The sequence below is a fragment of the Carlito syrichta genome, unplaced genomic scaffold (assembly GCF_000164805.1).
Source record: "Carlito syrichta isolate Samal-C Ts95f unplaced genomic scaffold, Tarsius_syrichta-2.0.1 Scaffold90651, whole genome shotgun sequence".
NCBI classification, from domain to species: domain Eukaryota; kingdom Metazoa; phylum Chordata; class Mammalia; order Primates; family Tarsiidae; genus Carlito; species Carlito syrichta.
The window spans coordinates 161,788-176,481 of record NW_007034747.1 but is presented as its reverse complement, the minus strand read 5'-3'; the positions used below and the strand labels follow the sequence as shown (position 1 = coordinate 176,481).

Genomic DNA, 14,694 nt, shown 5'->3' with positions numbered 1-14,694 from the left:
AGAAAGTCTGTTTCTTTTTACTCATGCCACTGAATCAGTCGACAGCTTTCAAACATGCTCTGGTACTTTTGCAAGTCAAATAACCAAATAGTTTTATGGTATGTAGGTTGCCTTATATTTGCTTGAGAAATACAAGAAATATTCATGCACTAACAGTTACTACCAGTCTTGTGTGAGATGCACATTGTAGAGTTACTTTCAACATCTGAATTTAAAAATTCTAGGACTGTCTTATATGCCAGCTTTTAAGAACTTTAGTATGTATGTGGAGAATAACGAGGCTCATATTTTCATTTATCTCTAGTGCAAGAAGCCCATTTTACTGTTGTAAAACCTAAAACATAAATTGTGACTCTCAGCCGTTAATGAAAATTCCAAGCACTTCGTTGTTTTGTAACTTACATCAAATATACATTTGTCATTGTACAGATATGCAGTGTCATTTTAAACACAAATATTTGTTTTTCCTTATCTTTAGTTTACTTGTCATCTTGCTGCACTGATACCAGAGAATATGGTTTTATACATGATACTCTTAATCAGTGCAGGCTTAATGTAAGCTGTGACCTCCAGTTATCATGGCAGTTTGGGGATACAAAACTTGTTCACAATGAGGAGCTGGAAAAAAATTTTACTACTAAGAGGTAAGTTACTATGACCGCAACAAGTTTGAGATTTTGTTTTGTTTTTACTATGGAGTCTTAAGCTAATTTATTTATACTGCTTGAGATTTGATAGGTATTACTAAGAAAATAAGTACAGATCATTATTCTGTTACCTTCTCACAGCCTTTTGTAACATTGAAATCTTAAGTGTGAGGTTTGATTAGTAAGATTTACACATTAATGTAGTCAGATTTGACACCCTCTCTCAACTTTTCAATCTTGATAAATTTTTCAGAGCCATACATCAGCACATTTATTAAACAGCTATTTTTAGATCCCTAGTACCTCCTGAATGATGTAAAACAGTGGTGAAAGTAATAAAAATGTAACTTTTTTCCTCTGAAATCCAATCCTTAAGAGATTTAGTTAATGTTTTAATTTGGGAGGATTATATTTAGCTTTTTCTAACTAGTTCATTGGAATCACTCTGAGTTGATGCCACTATTTCTGACACTTAATTTTTTGAAAGACCTCTTCAGCTTTTTGGGAAAGCACATTACACAATTGTTGTTTGATTAAAAAAAGAATAAGAATATTTAAAGTACTCGTTGTAAGGATTTTGAATGCTTATAAAATTTATATTTATTTTCATATTTATAAATGAGCAGAGTTTAGTTTAGCATTTTTATTCTGGACTTGCCTTTTTTACCATTTTACATGTTTAACTTAAAACCTAAATATAACGTGATAGATCCAACGTAGAACTCATTTTGAAATGTTTTGGTTTCTTTTTTTGTTCTAAAGTCAAATCTTCTTGATTCAAATATGCTGCCACACTTGGTATCAGTTTGGAGATTTGGAATAGGCAAGATGACAGAATTCATTGTAGCATATTATCTTTTCTCAAAAAAAACAAACAAACATGACTTTGTAGGTAAAAATGACTAGGTATACATTGTCACTTCCAGATTGAAAGAAGTTGATCAAAAGTGAATTTCTGGCACTGTTCTATGATATTGGTTCCTTTGGACTTTTAAAATTTTGTCCTTTCAACTGGTTATTTCCCTTTGGTAATATTATAGAAAGGTTAGAACAACTGTCCAATAATATAGGACACATTAGAACATTCTAAATGACCAACAGGTATCTGATTTATTGTTTTCTTAGCTATTTGTCCAGTTAGGCAAAAACTCATTTATTTCCCATAGTACTTTATGCTCCTTTTGTAGCTCTTAGCACAATATATTGGTTTGTGTCTCGTCTTCCTACAATCCTGTGAATTTTGTTTTTATGTCCATAGCGTAAAAGTGAGTCTGGCAGCACAGTGGGTGCTTATGTGTCAAATTAAGTTAAAATTTTATCTCATTTTTAAAAATCAGTGATGTTAGGAAGTAGCCTTAAGGCACAGGTAGAAATGAATATAAAAGGAAAAATAAACAGCATGGTTAGCAGAAGAGAATAATAAAGTGGAGAGATGAAAAAGGAAAGTGTTAATTACATTGACTGCCTCTGACTTTTATTTTCATCACTTTCCTTGGAGAAAATAACAAGTTTTTAAATCTGCAGTCTCAGGAGAAACAAATAGCTCCATAAAGAAACCAGTCTCTAATTTTTATCTACGTTCTATCTGCCCCTTTTTAAGTATGAAATCAGCAAAAGCACAATTTAAACATTGTGTATATGTCACTCATTGAACGTTTTGGTGCTTACTATATCAGACATTGTTATTTGATAGCCCCATTACCCACAGAGAAAAATGAATAAAGTTTTCTCCTCAACCCTAAAGAGTTTACATTCTAGTAGAAAGGACATACTGCTATATATAAAATAATATGTTATAATAAAGATACAGGTGTATAGCAGAGGGATTGACTATTCTTCCTAAGAATCTTAAGAGATGTTTTGAAGAGTTAAGAAATTTAAGCTGACCTTGGTGGGTAGAGAGAAACTGAATTCAATTCTCCTTAAGTCAGTTGCCTTTTTGTGTCAGTTTGGCCCATTTTAAAAAAAAAAATAACTTTAAAACATTTCAAATTTATGTAAAAGGATATAATTTTCAACATTGTCAGTTTCCAATTTGGTACTGTATTTGAATTTTTACTTATTACCTCAATTTATATTGTACCCCCAGATGTGTCATCTGAGCCACCCATAATTTCATCCACTTTATCAGTGATTGGTTCCAAGGTGGGCAGAACTAAGCTATCTTGGATCAGTGACATACTAAGGAAAGTTTGACTTGGGACTCTCTGGGAAAGAGAAGCCAATCTGATGTGAATAAAAGAAAGCTTGCTTTCTCAGCTACAGATAGCAGCAGCACTCTTGTGATAATAATGAGACTACTGTTAGGATGACCCTAAAGCCACTGACAGCAAAGAGATTAGAAAAACCAACCTGGATCCCTGAAGACCTCTGGAGTCACAGAATCAATTTTGATGAAGGCTGCCTGACTTAGGAACTTCTTGTTATGAGAAGTTGATTTTATTCTTAAGTCAGTTTTGAATGAGTTTCTGTACTTGAACTGAATTTGGTACTGGGAAAGGTGTACTTGCAAGTAAGAGATTCTAATGTATGAATTGAATTCAAGGGAAGAGGGCAATAAGGACCACCACTGCCCAGGTAGGAAGTTGGGACAATCTCAACCTTGGGGTAGAAACTAAGAGTTTTATGAGGCTACTTAGTTTGTATGCATGTACAATTTTGTACAATTTGGGGGGAAATTGTACAAAAAACCTCAGAATGTCAAAGTGCCTTGACCATTTCCTGCTTAGACTCAAGAAAGATCATTTTGTAAATCATAGAAAATTTAGATTTGATTCAAAAAAGGTCTGTTTTGTCTGTGGCCTAGTTTCACAGTTCAGCTTGGCAAGATTAACTTGAAGTAGAGAATTCATCTTTTGCAAAGTTAGTGTGAGTATGAGTATAAAAGGAACAATATTTAACAGAAGATCAGAATGTGGTAAAAAACAAATCTGTTGGCTTAGATCTTTCCTAAATACCCCCTTTTAAATATTTTCTGCCTGTTAAGTGGAACTATTCAGGTTTATAAAATATAATGTAAAGTAATGTGTTGCTTAATGATAGGATGCGTTCTGAAAAATGCATTGTTAGTGATTTTGTTGCTGTGCAAATATTATAGAGAGGTGGTGGTGGTGGTGGTGTTGTTATTGTTTTATTTTTGAGTCTGAGTCTCATTCTGTCATCCAGACTGGAGTGCAGTGGCATGATCATAGCTCACCACAGCGTCAACCTCCTGGACTTAGATGATTCTTCCACCTCAGTCTCTCAAGTAGCTGGGACTACAGGCACATATCACCATGCCCAGCTAATTTTTAAAAAAAATTTTTTGTAGAGACAGGTCTCACTATATTCCCAGGCTGGTCTCAAACTCCTAGGCTCAAGCAATCTGCCTATCTCAGACTTCCCAAGTGCTGGGTTACAGGCATGAGCCACTGCATCTGGTTTGTGTATTTACACAAACCTATATGTGTAGACACACCTAGGCTGTATGGTATAGCCTATTGTTCCTGGGCTACAAACCTGTACAGCATGTTACTTCATTGAATACCGTGGGCAGTTGTAACACAATAGTATTTGTGAATCTAAACATAGAAAAAGCACAGTAAAAATACAGTATAAAAGGTAAAAAACATATAGGGCACTTACATTAGTAGAACTTGCGGAACTGGAAGTTGCTCTGGGTGTGTCAGTGAGTGGTGAGTGAATGTGAAGGCCTAGGATATTACTGTACCCTACTATAGACTTTATAATCTCTGTACACTTAGGCTGCACTAAATCTGTAAAACATATTTTTTCTTTAATAATAAATTAATACCTTAGCTTACTGTAACTTTTTTACTTCATAAAATTTAAAAATTTAACTTTTTGACTCTTGTTGTAGTAACATTTAGCTTAAAACAAACACACTGTACAACTGTACACAAATATTTTCTTTATATTCTTATTCTGTAAGCTTTTTTCAGTTTTACTTTTTACTTTTTGGACTTTTTAACTAAAAACTAAGGCGCGCACATTAGCCTAAGCCTGCATAGGGTCAGGATCATCAGTATCATTGTCTTTCACTTCCACATCTTGTCTCACTGGCAGTTCTTCCAGGCCAGTAACACACATAGAGCTGTCATTTCCTATGATAACAATGCCTTCTTCTGGAATATCTCTCGAAGGACCTACGTGAGACTGTTTTACAGTTTCTTTTTTAATTGCTAAAAAATAACAATTTAAAGTATAATATAGTAAATATATAAACCGGTAACATCATTTATTATTATTATCAAGTACTATGTACTATGCATAATTGTATTATACTTTTATACGACTGACAGTGCAGTAAGTTTTTTTTTAATACCAGCATCATGACAAACACAAGAGGAATACAGCAAGACGTTATGGTGGTTAAGAAGTCACTAGGCAAGAGGAATTTTTCATCTCCATTGTGGTCTTACAAGAGCATCATTGTATATTTGTTGACAGAAATGTCTCGTGCCATGCATGACTGTATTTTAAATGAAATCTGGGGAAAGAAATGGATAATTTCAAATGGAAATCTAGTAAGTGAAGACCATTGTAGATTCGGGGTCTTTGGTAATGAGGAGGTCTCAGAGGCTTGTTGCCAGAAGGCAAAAATTCTTAGTCTCAGCAACTGTCAAAAGATCTCTTACAAGGGTTAATAGTCTTTGGAATTTTGAGAGTAAGGAATCCCAGCTATTACTTTTCAAAAGGATATACTCGTGCTAAGGACCAGTTAGCATTGACCATTGTTGTCATTCTTCACTTTGCAGATTTATTATTCTGGTTTTTTCTCCACTATTGTATTTTGGGTGTAGATAATTTAAACTTTTAGCCATGTGTTGCTAATTGGATATTTGTTGTATAGATCTATATCTAGACCTATTGGAAATGAAAGCATATCACATGGATCTGGAGTTAGATGTAGTAATTGGATGAGACTTCAGGTTGTTCCCTTCTTATGTAGTAGGTTGAAAGTGCTTTGTGTGGGCATGAGCATTTTTGAAAGTATGTGTTGAAAGAAGGGTGTGTATAAAAAGTAGGCACATGAGTCAACTGTGGTAGACTGCAGTTTTCCTGACAATTCTGGATCATCTTTCATAGTCTAATCTATTCTTTGTTCAATTCCTCTGGTTTATTGGCTTACTGATGTGTAAGCTTAGTCATAGTTCAGTAGAACACAACATGAGACTTGTTTGGAAATCCTGGGAAGGTGAAGTCTCTGTCTCTCCTGATGACTGTAAGGAAACCTGTAGGCCTAGTTGCTGCTGACAACCCTCTTATGACCATGAGGGGAGCCAGACATGGATAAAAATAAAGCTGTATACACCAGACTGGAGAGTTGGGGCGGGGGGGGACGAGTTCCTAATATCATTGAGGAACTAAGTTCAGAATCTTCCTGTGGTGAACAGCATAGTACTCCCCCAAAGATGTCTACATCCTAATCCCCAGAACTTGGGAACATGTTTCCTTACATGGCAGAAAGGACTTTGCAGATGTGATTGAAGTCACAGACCTGGAGAATGGTAGTTATCCTGGGTTATCTGGGCAGGCCCAGTTTAATCACAGAAGCTTTTATAAAAAAGAAGAGGGTGGACAGAAGAATGGATCAGAGAGAAAATGAAAAAAAGAAAAGAGATTTGAGAGGAATTCATCCTGCCTTTGCTGGCTTTGAAGATGAAAGATGATTATGAGCCAAGGAATGTAGGTAACTTCTAGAAGTTGAGAAGTGCCCTTAGCCAGCAAGGAAATGGAGACCTCAGTCCTACAACTGCTGGTTATTGAATTCTGACAACAAAGAAAAGAATCCTCCCTAAAACCTAGATAGGAATATAGTCCAGATGGACACCTTGATTATAACCTGGTGAGACCCACACCTGACTTAATGTTTATATAACTGTAAGATAATAAACTTATGCTTTTTAGTTCTTAATGAATTTGTGAGAATTTGTTTTAGCAGCGATAGAAAACTAATACACTGTCTCATCTCTGAACTTGTGTTAATTAGTATTACTACATTTGTTTCTTACTTAAACATTGTTGAATCCCAGTTTCTCTTAGCTCTGTTTCATTTCATATGTTACACTTGAGGCCAACTGGACACTGAGTACTTACCACTAGCTATCTGATGGATTTGAAAACTATTAAGTTCCCTTTCAAGATCTCCAAAGTATTTAAATAATCTTGTTTTATTTTCTAAAACTTACTTGAATACTTTGATTCTGTCTTTGACACCTCCTTAAATACTTCGTATAAATTTTTATTTCCATTTAAACTCAGAGATGCTTCCCAGTATTTCACTTACTCAACAAAAAGTTACTGATTACCTACTATATGCAGGTTGTCTTGGAATCTATTCTAGGTGATGTAATTAACTATGACATAGGCATTCCATCTGAGGCACTTAACACCTTTACTCTTTTGTACTTAGTTTTGATAGGGAGACAGCATGGTAGCACAGAGTTAATTGAAAGTTACTTGTCTTCAGAAAGATTCCAGTTCTGTTTCTACCACTCAACCTCTCTATCAAAGTCTTTTACTTTTATTTACTTAATGTTTAATAGAATAGTAGTTTAAATAATGACCAAAATGACAAACTCACAAGCAAACTCACTCAACAAATTTTAACACTTGAGTGTTGTATTGATTTTGAGTTTTCCACTCCAGAGCTTAAAGTATACTTAAAGGCTCAGAGGCTGTCAAATTTTCACAGATTCCTCATTAGTATCGCTGTGTAAAAATATGGGAAACATTTCTGGAAAATTATTCTTAACTCATGCATTTTTCATATTTAAGATAATATAAATATCCTTGTAATATAGACTCTGATGCTTATTAATATCTCTTGGTAATAGAGCACTTCGTATATGTTAGTTCTTCATTTTCTTATCCGATGACATGTTACTATGCACACAAAAGACTCATTTTCTTTTTACCTATTGTCTTTGAAATGGAAGTCTTGATACTCACAGTTTCTATCATTTAACATGGTGACATTGATCCTACTATCTGAATAACTTTGGAAACCCAACCTTACACACATCTTTTTAGAGCCAGAAATAGTTCTGAGAACTAACATCTTTATTGGTCATTTTTTATTATCTAAATCATATTTAGGCCTGATTTTTTCACATGTAGTTCTGAAAGTGAATTGAAAACTAAGAAGTATTTATTTGTATTATTACCAATACAAAACTCCAACTTTAATTTATAGCCATTGTTCAGATTTTTATTACTTTTTTACATTTCACTGAATCCTCTAAAATGATACAGTGTTAGCCAGCAAGGTGATAAGGTTTAAAAAAAATGATTTGGCCCAAAATGTTAATGGTGCCACTGTGGAAAAATCCTGCTGTTTATATTATACATCTTTAATTTACCATGGTGTATCCTCACATAATGTGATATTCATGTATAGTGTAAGAACCTTTCAACAGTATGTGTATATGTGTATGTATATATATTATATAAACTGTATACTTTAATTTCTTCCCTCTTTGCCATCCTTTGTTCTGTTGTTGTTGTTAGTGTTTCCATGTGGGAATTCCTCTTAGGCATTGCTCAGAAAGTTAATGTGTTTTCAAATTTCAAAGAAAAAACAATGGGGAAGTCAGAAAAATGAGGGAAAGTTATTATAGCTCTTTTGTGAGAATTAAACATTAACAGCCAGTGGAGGTCTTAGTGGTTCACAGAATCTACTGATGTGAAGTTGGAGGAAAAAAAGAGCAGGAAATGCTGACATGTGGAACCAGAAGCTGAGGTGGACAATTCCTGAGTCTAGCTAAGAAGTGGTCATGTAGCCAGGCTCGGTGGCTCAGCTTATAATCCCAGCGCTTTGGGAGGCCAAGGTGAGTGAATTGCCTGAGCCCGCGGGTTCAAGACCCGCCTGGGCAACTTGGCAAGACCTCATCTCTACAATAAATCAAAAATTAGCCAGGCGTATTAGCACACACCTGTAGTTCCAGCTACTTGGAGGCTGAGGCTGAAGGATCGCCAGAGCCCAGCAGGTCGAGGCTGCGGTGGCCGGGAGTGGCCACTGTACTCCAGTCTGGGTGACAGAGTGAGACTCCAACTCAAAAAAAAAAAAAAAAGTGGTCATGATTTAATCAGTCGGTTTTAATTGTAACTGTTGCCATGTGTTTTGTGGTCCTATCTACTGATAACGGTGAGCCATTCTTGAAAATAAAATAAACATTAACACTTATGTGCATGGTATATACAAATTTTGTGAGTGGTATTCCAGGAAATACATACTGGAAGCATGTGGTTCTCAAGAACAGTTTTCTTTTTGTGGTACATACATTTCTTTTATAGGTTCTGTGGGTTCTCCATTGCAGATAATCATTCAGAATCATATTTTTGCACTAGTGTCTGAACCTCAATATTGTACCACTTGATATGGCAGTTCCTGCTGCTGATGCTACTGAGCAAGCCATATAGAACACCCTAGCTAATATGCCATTTTAAGGGAGGGATATCTATGTTGTATGTTTAAATGGGTCTTGTTAGTTATGGAAGTAGCAGAATTAGTAGTATCTATACTTAAGATTATAATCTTTCCTGAGGATGATTCTTAATTTTATTACTATGAAGATAGGAGTTTATAATCAAATATTAACTTATTTCTTTCAGTTGTTATCTAGATCCCACAAGAAAGGAGAACACCCCTAATAATTGACTGTATGTGTGTGTATCTCCATCTATATCTGGAACCTGACAGACAAGAGTTAACATATGTAATTCCTGCTATCTATGACTTTGCTGCTTTTGCAAGATTTAACTTTCTGGGCCTCATTTTCCTCATTTTAAAAATGTGTATAGCAACAACAATAATAATAATTTTTGAAAATGAAATGGCAAAATGCATGTAATGCTTAAGACTTTGTACTGGTTACATTAGCAGCATTCAAGAAATGTTAGCCCTTACTATTATAGACTAGTGATGAAATAATGCTCATAAGTCCTGGAAAAGTAACTAGAATTCATTCCTTATAGTGATTTTTAGCCTAATTGATTATCATAGGGTAATGATACCTTATCAGTCCATTCTTTGCTTTCTAACTATGGTAGGCTAAAATATTTGTCTTCTCCTTGAAAATTGTGTTGGTATTTGACTTTAACTATAGCTATAATTTGGTTTTGCTTCAGATCAGAGATGCGTGAGAGTGGAAGACATAGCAGAGAATTTGAAGAACATTTCTGCTTTTTAGCACTTTCTCAGCGTGATGCAGCAGAAATATATCAGAATGGGATAAGTACTGGAGCATCTACATTGAAGATATTAGGAAATCCTCTTCTTGGAACTTATATATTTAGACATGTTGATGTTGCCTTGAATTATGCTCATAGTCAAAGCATTACTGTAGAAAGTATTATGCTTTTTAAGGTAGGTGGCATAAAACAAATATTAAATATATGGACAGCTTGCCTTAAATTAATCTGAACATATTTTTCTTTCAATATAAATAATAAGTGTTTTTAAGTTACATTTTGCAAGTTAAACACATGTAATTATTTTTGTCATCATCATTTGAAATTTTCTCCTATTTTTGGCTCTTTACTTTGGTGTGCAGCACAAAGCAAAACTCCACATAAGAAGAGGCAACTTTCATCATCTTTGTCTTCCCAGTATATATATTTTTCTATCTTGATTGACCCTCCTCTTTTTAAATCTGTTATTCATATCATAATTAGTATTGTTTTAAATACCCTCTTCTAAAGCATTATGTTATAATAATTCTGGTTCAAGATAAAGTTACTAAACTCTTGTTTATTTTAGTTAATAGTATTATACCAGTGTTAATTTAATTTTGATAATTGTGCCATGGCTATGTAAGATGATAACGTTAGGAAAGATCTTAAATGTGTATATGTCAAAGGCTTGCTTATAGTAGAAGAAAATAGCCACCATTTAGATGTCCGGTAGCACATCATGGACTTAACATATCACCTCTCTCTAGTATAAAATGCATTCATTGTATTTAGGTTTACAGAGTGTTTTTAAAGATGTGGGAAAGTGCTTATGCACATATGTTAATTTTAAGATTAAAAATAAAATATGTACTATCATCAAGATGATATAAAATACACAGATTAAGAAAAAACCAGAGGCCAGGTGCAGTGGCTCATGCCTATAATTCCAGCATTTTAGGGGACCGAGGTGAGAGGATTGCCTGAGCCCACAGGTTCAAGACCAGCCTGGATAATTTGACAAGACCTCATCTCTACAATAAATTAAAAAATTATCTGAGTGTGGTGGCGAGTGCCTGTAGTTCCAGCTACTTGGAGGACTGATCCTTCCACCAAAGGATCACCTGAACCCAGCAGGTCGAGGCTGTGGTGGCCGGGAGCGTGCCACAGCACTCCAGCCTGGGCAACAGAGTGAGATTCCAACTCAAAAAAAAAAAAGAAAGAAATAAAAGACCAGAAAGAAATGCACTCAGTTGTTACCAGTGATAATCTTTGTATCATGGCAGTATAGAGAGTTTTCGGTTCTTTCAAGTTTTCCAAATTAGCATTTTCCAAATATCCTGTACTAAATGTATATTTCTTTCCAATTTCTTTATTGTAGTAAAATACACATAAAGCTTACTCTCTTATCAGTTTTTAAGTGTACAGTCCAGTGGTTTTAAGTACATTCATATTATGCAGTCATCACCAACTATCCATCTCCAGAGCTCTTTTCATCTTGAAAACTGAAAATCTGCGCCCATTAAACAGCAACTGCCATTTCCCCTCTTCCCACATCCCATGGCAACCACCATTTTACTTCCTATCTGTATGATTTTTACTACCCCTAAGCACCCCATATAAGTTAAAATATACAGTATTTGTCTTTTTCTGTAACTGGATTATTTCACTTAACATAATGTCTTCAACATTCATCCATGTTGTAGCATATGTCTGAATTTTCCTCTTTTTAGGTTGAATAATATTCCATTGTATGTATATCCCACATTTTGTTTATCCATTTTGTCCATTCATTGATGGACACTTGAGTTGATTTCATATCTTGGCTGTTATGAATGATACTGCAATATACATGAGAGTGCAGATATCTCTTCTGTATACTGATTTTTCTTTCTTTTAGATATACCCAGAAGTGGGATCATGGGATCATGTGCTAGTTCTGTTTTTCATTGTGTGTGTTTGTTTTAGAGACAGGATCTTAACTCTGTTGCCTAGGCTTGGGGTGCAGTGTGCAATCACAGTTCACTGCAGCCTTGAACTCCTGGGCTCAAACAAACCTGCTTCAGCCTCCTTAGTAGCTTGGAATACTAGCAGGTTGCCAACACGCCCAGCTAATTTTTTTTTATTTTTCTGTAGCTACAGGATCTCTGTATGTTGCCCAGACTGGTCCCAAACTCCTGGCCTCAAGCAATTCTCGCACCTCAGAGTGCTAGAAGTATAGGTGTAAGCTACCACACCCAACCTAGTAGTTTTAAGTTTTTTAGGAATCTCCATTTACAGTGGCTGTACTAATCTATACACAGTGGCAAACAGGTGTTCCCCTTTCTCAGCATCCATTACTTTTTGTCTTTCTAATACAAGCCATTTTAACCAAGGTAAGAATACCTCATTTTTTCATTTGCATTTCCTTGATTCATAATGTTGAGAAATGTTTCTTGGGTCTTTGCCTATTTTGAAAATCATATTATTTGTTGTTGGTGGTGGTGGTTTTGCTACTGAGTTGTTTAAGATCCTTATATATTCTGGTTATTGATCCCTTGTTAGATGAATAGCTTGCAGATATTTTCTCCTATTCTGGAGGTTTGTTTCTTCACTCTGTTGATTGTTTTCTTTGTGGTGCAGAAACTTTTTAGCTTGGTTTAATCCCATTTGTCTATTTTGCTTCTAGCATTTCCCTGGTGTTTTCTTCTAGTAGTTTCATGGTTTCAGGTCTTATATTTGTCTTTAATCTTTTTCTTTTTTTTAAGTCGGAACTCACTCTGTTGCCTAGGCTGGATTGCAGTGGCACAATCACAGCTCACCACATCTTCCACTTCCTCTGGAGTAGCTGTCACTACAGTCATGCGTCACCACACCCAGCTAATGTTTTTGGTTTTTGCCTAGACTGGTCTCAGACTTGTGGGGCTCAAGTGATTCTCTTGCCTTAGCCTCCCGAAGTGTTGGGATTACACACACCTGTGGGGCTCCGTGCCCGGTCTTTAATCTATTTGATTTTTTTTTTCTTTAACATGGTAAAGGATAGAAACTAGTTTTGTTCTTCTGAATATGGAAATCCAGTTTTCCCAGCATCATTTATTAAAGAGATTGTCCTTTCTGCATTATGTCTTGTTTGTGCCTTTGTCAAAAATGAGTTGGCATTTAAGTGCATGGGTTTATTTCAGGTTTCTCTATTCTGTTCCCTTGGTCTATGTATCTGTTTTTATGCCAGTACCGTGCTGTTTTGGTTGCCATTTTGAAGTCATGTCGTGTGATGCCTCTAGCTTTGTACTTTTTGCTCAGGATTGTTTTAGCTATTTGGGGGTCTTTTGTGGCTTCATAGAAATTTTAATATTGTTTTTTCTATTTCTGTAAAGAATGTCATTAGTATTTTGGTAGGGATTACATGAAACCTGTAGATCGCTTTAGATAGTATGAACATTTTAACAATATTGTTCTAATTAATGAACATGAACTGTCTTTCCATTTTTGTGTGTGTCATCTTTAGTTTCTTTTATCAGTGTTTGATAGTTTTCTTGTAGAGATTTTTTTGCTTCTTTGGTTGTATTTATTCCTGGATTTTATTTTATTTTATTGTTACTGAGGGATTGCTCTCTTGATTTCCTTTACAGATTGATCACTATTAGTATATTGAGGTGCTACTTATTTATGTTTGTTGTTACTGTGTCCTGTAACTTTACTGAATTTATCAGTTATAATAGTTTTTCGGTGAAGTCTTTAGGTTTCTCTAAATGTAGGATCCTTTGTCTGCAAAAAAAGATAATTTGACTTCTTCCTTTCCATTTTCAATGTCCTTTACGTCAGTCTTTTGCCTGATTGCTCTGGCTAGTACTTTCAGAACCATATTGAATAGAAGTGGTGAAACGAGTGTCTTTTTCTTGTTCCAGATTTTAATGAAGACTTTCAATTGATCCCCATTTAGAATGGTATTTGGCATGAGTTTGTCATATATGGACTTTATTGTTTTGAGGTATCTTCCTTCCATATCCAATTTGTTGAGAGTTTTTATTGTGAAGTGTTGTTCAATTTTATAGCCTTTACAGCATCTGTAGAAATTACACATTTTTGTTCTTGATTCTGTTGATATAATATATCACATTTGTTGATTTGCATATGCTGAACCATCCTTTCATCCTTTAATGGATCCCTCTGGCTCATGATGAATGACCTTTTTAATATTGTTGAATTTGGTTTACTAGTATTTTGTTAAGGTTTTTGCATCTGTGTTTATAAGGGATGTTGGCTTACAGTTTATTTTGTTGTGTCTTTGTCTGGTTTTGGCATCAGAGTAACACTGGCCTTGCGGATTGAGTTTGGATGTACTCCCTCTCCATCCTTAATTTTTGTCTTCACATATTAAGTTAAGCATAATTCTGTGTTCCAAAGTAATAGATACTGACTTTAGAAAATTTGAGACATAGTAAAAATCTCCAAGGGACCCAATAATCGCAGGTTTTTGTTATTATTTTGCTTTTTGCTGTTGTATATCTGTACTTAGTTATCTATTCATATATATAGATAGGCATGTATAAAGTTTGTTCTTGCTTTTTATACTGTATAACTTGCTTTCTTCCCTGGTTGCAGGATAAATCTTTTCCATGCCATTAAATAAATATCCTTCTGTAATATCCTTTTGAATGACTGCATGTTATTCCACTGTACACTTTTACCATAAACTTTCCCAATAAACTCTGTGATGTTAGGATATAAGTTATTCAGTTTTGGGGTTGTTTTTTTTTTTTAAACTTCTAAACACTATGTTGATTTTTCCTTGTAGGTACATTTTTACACACACAAATGATTATTTGCTAAGAATTAATTGGTTTATGCTTAGTTGTGAAATTAGAAGTCAGAAGTTATGTACATTTTTACAACT

General features: G+C 34.8%; 1 protein-coding gene across 1 annotated transcript in view; it reads left to right on the top strand.

Moving 5' to 3' along the window:
• TEX15 (testis expressed 15, meiosis and synapsis associated) overlaps nucleotides 1-14,694 on the top strand; it is a 55,778-nt gene that overhangs the window by 13,178 nt on the left and 27,906 nt on the right. Inside the window, exons 2-3 of the mRNA XM_021712811.1 lie at nucleotides 479-644; nucleotides 9,780-10,017. Coding sequence (XP_021568486.1) covers nucleotides 479-644; nucleotides 9,780-10,017 — 404 coding nt within the window. The remainder of the gene's footprint in view (nucleotides 1-478; nucleotides 645-9,779; nucleotides 10,018-14,694) is intronic.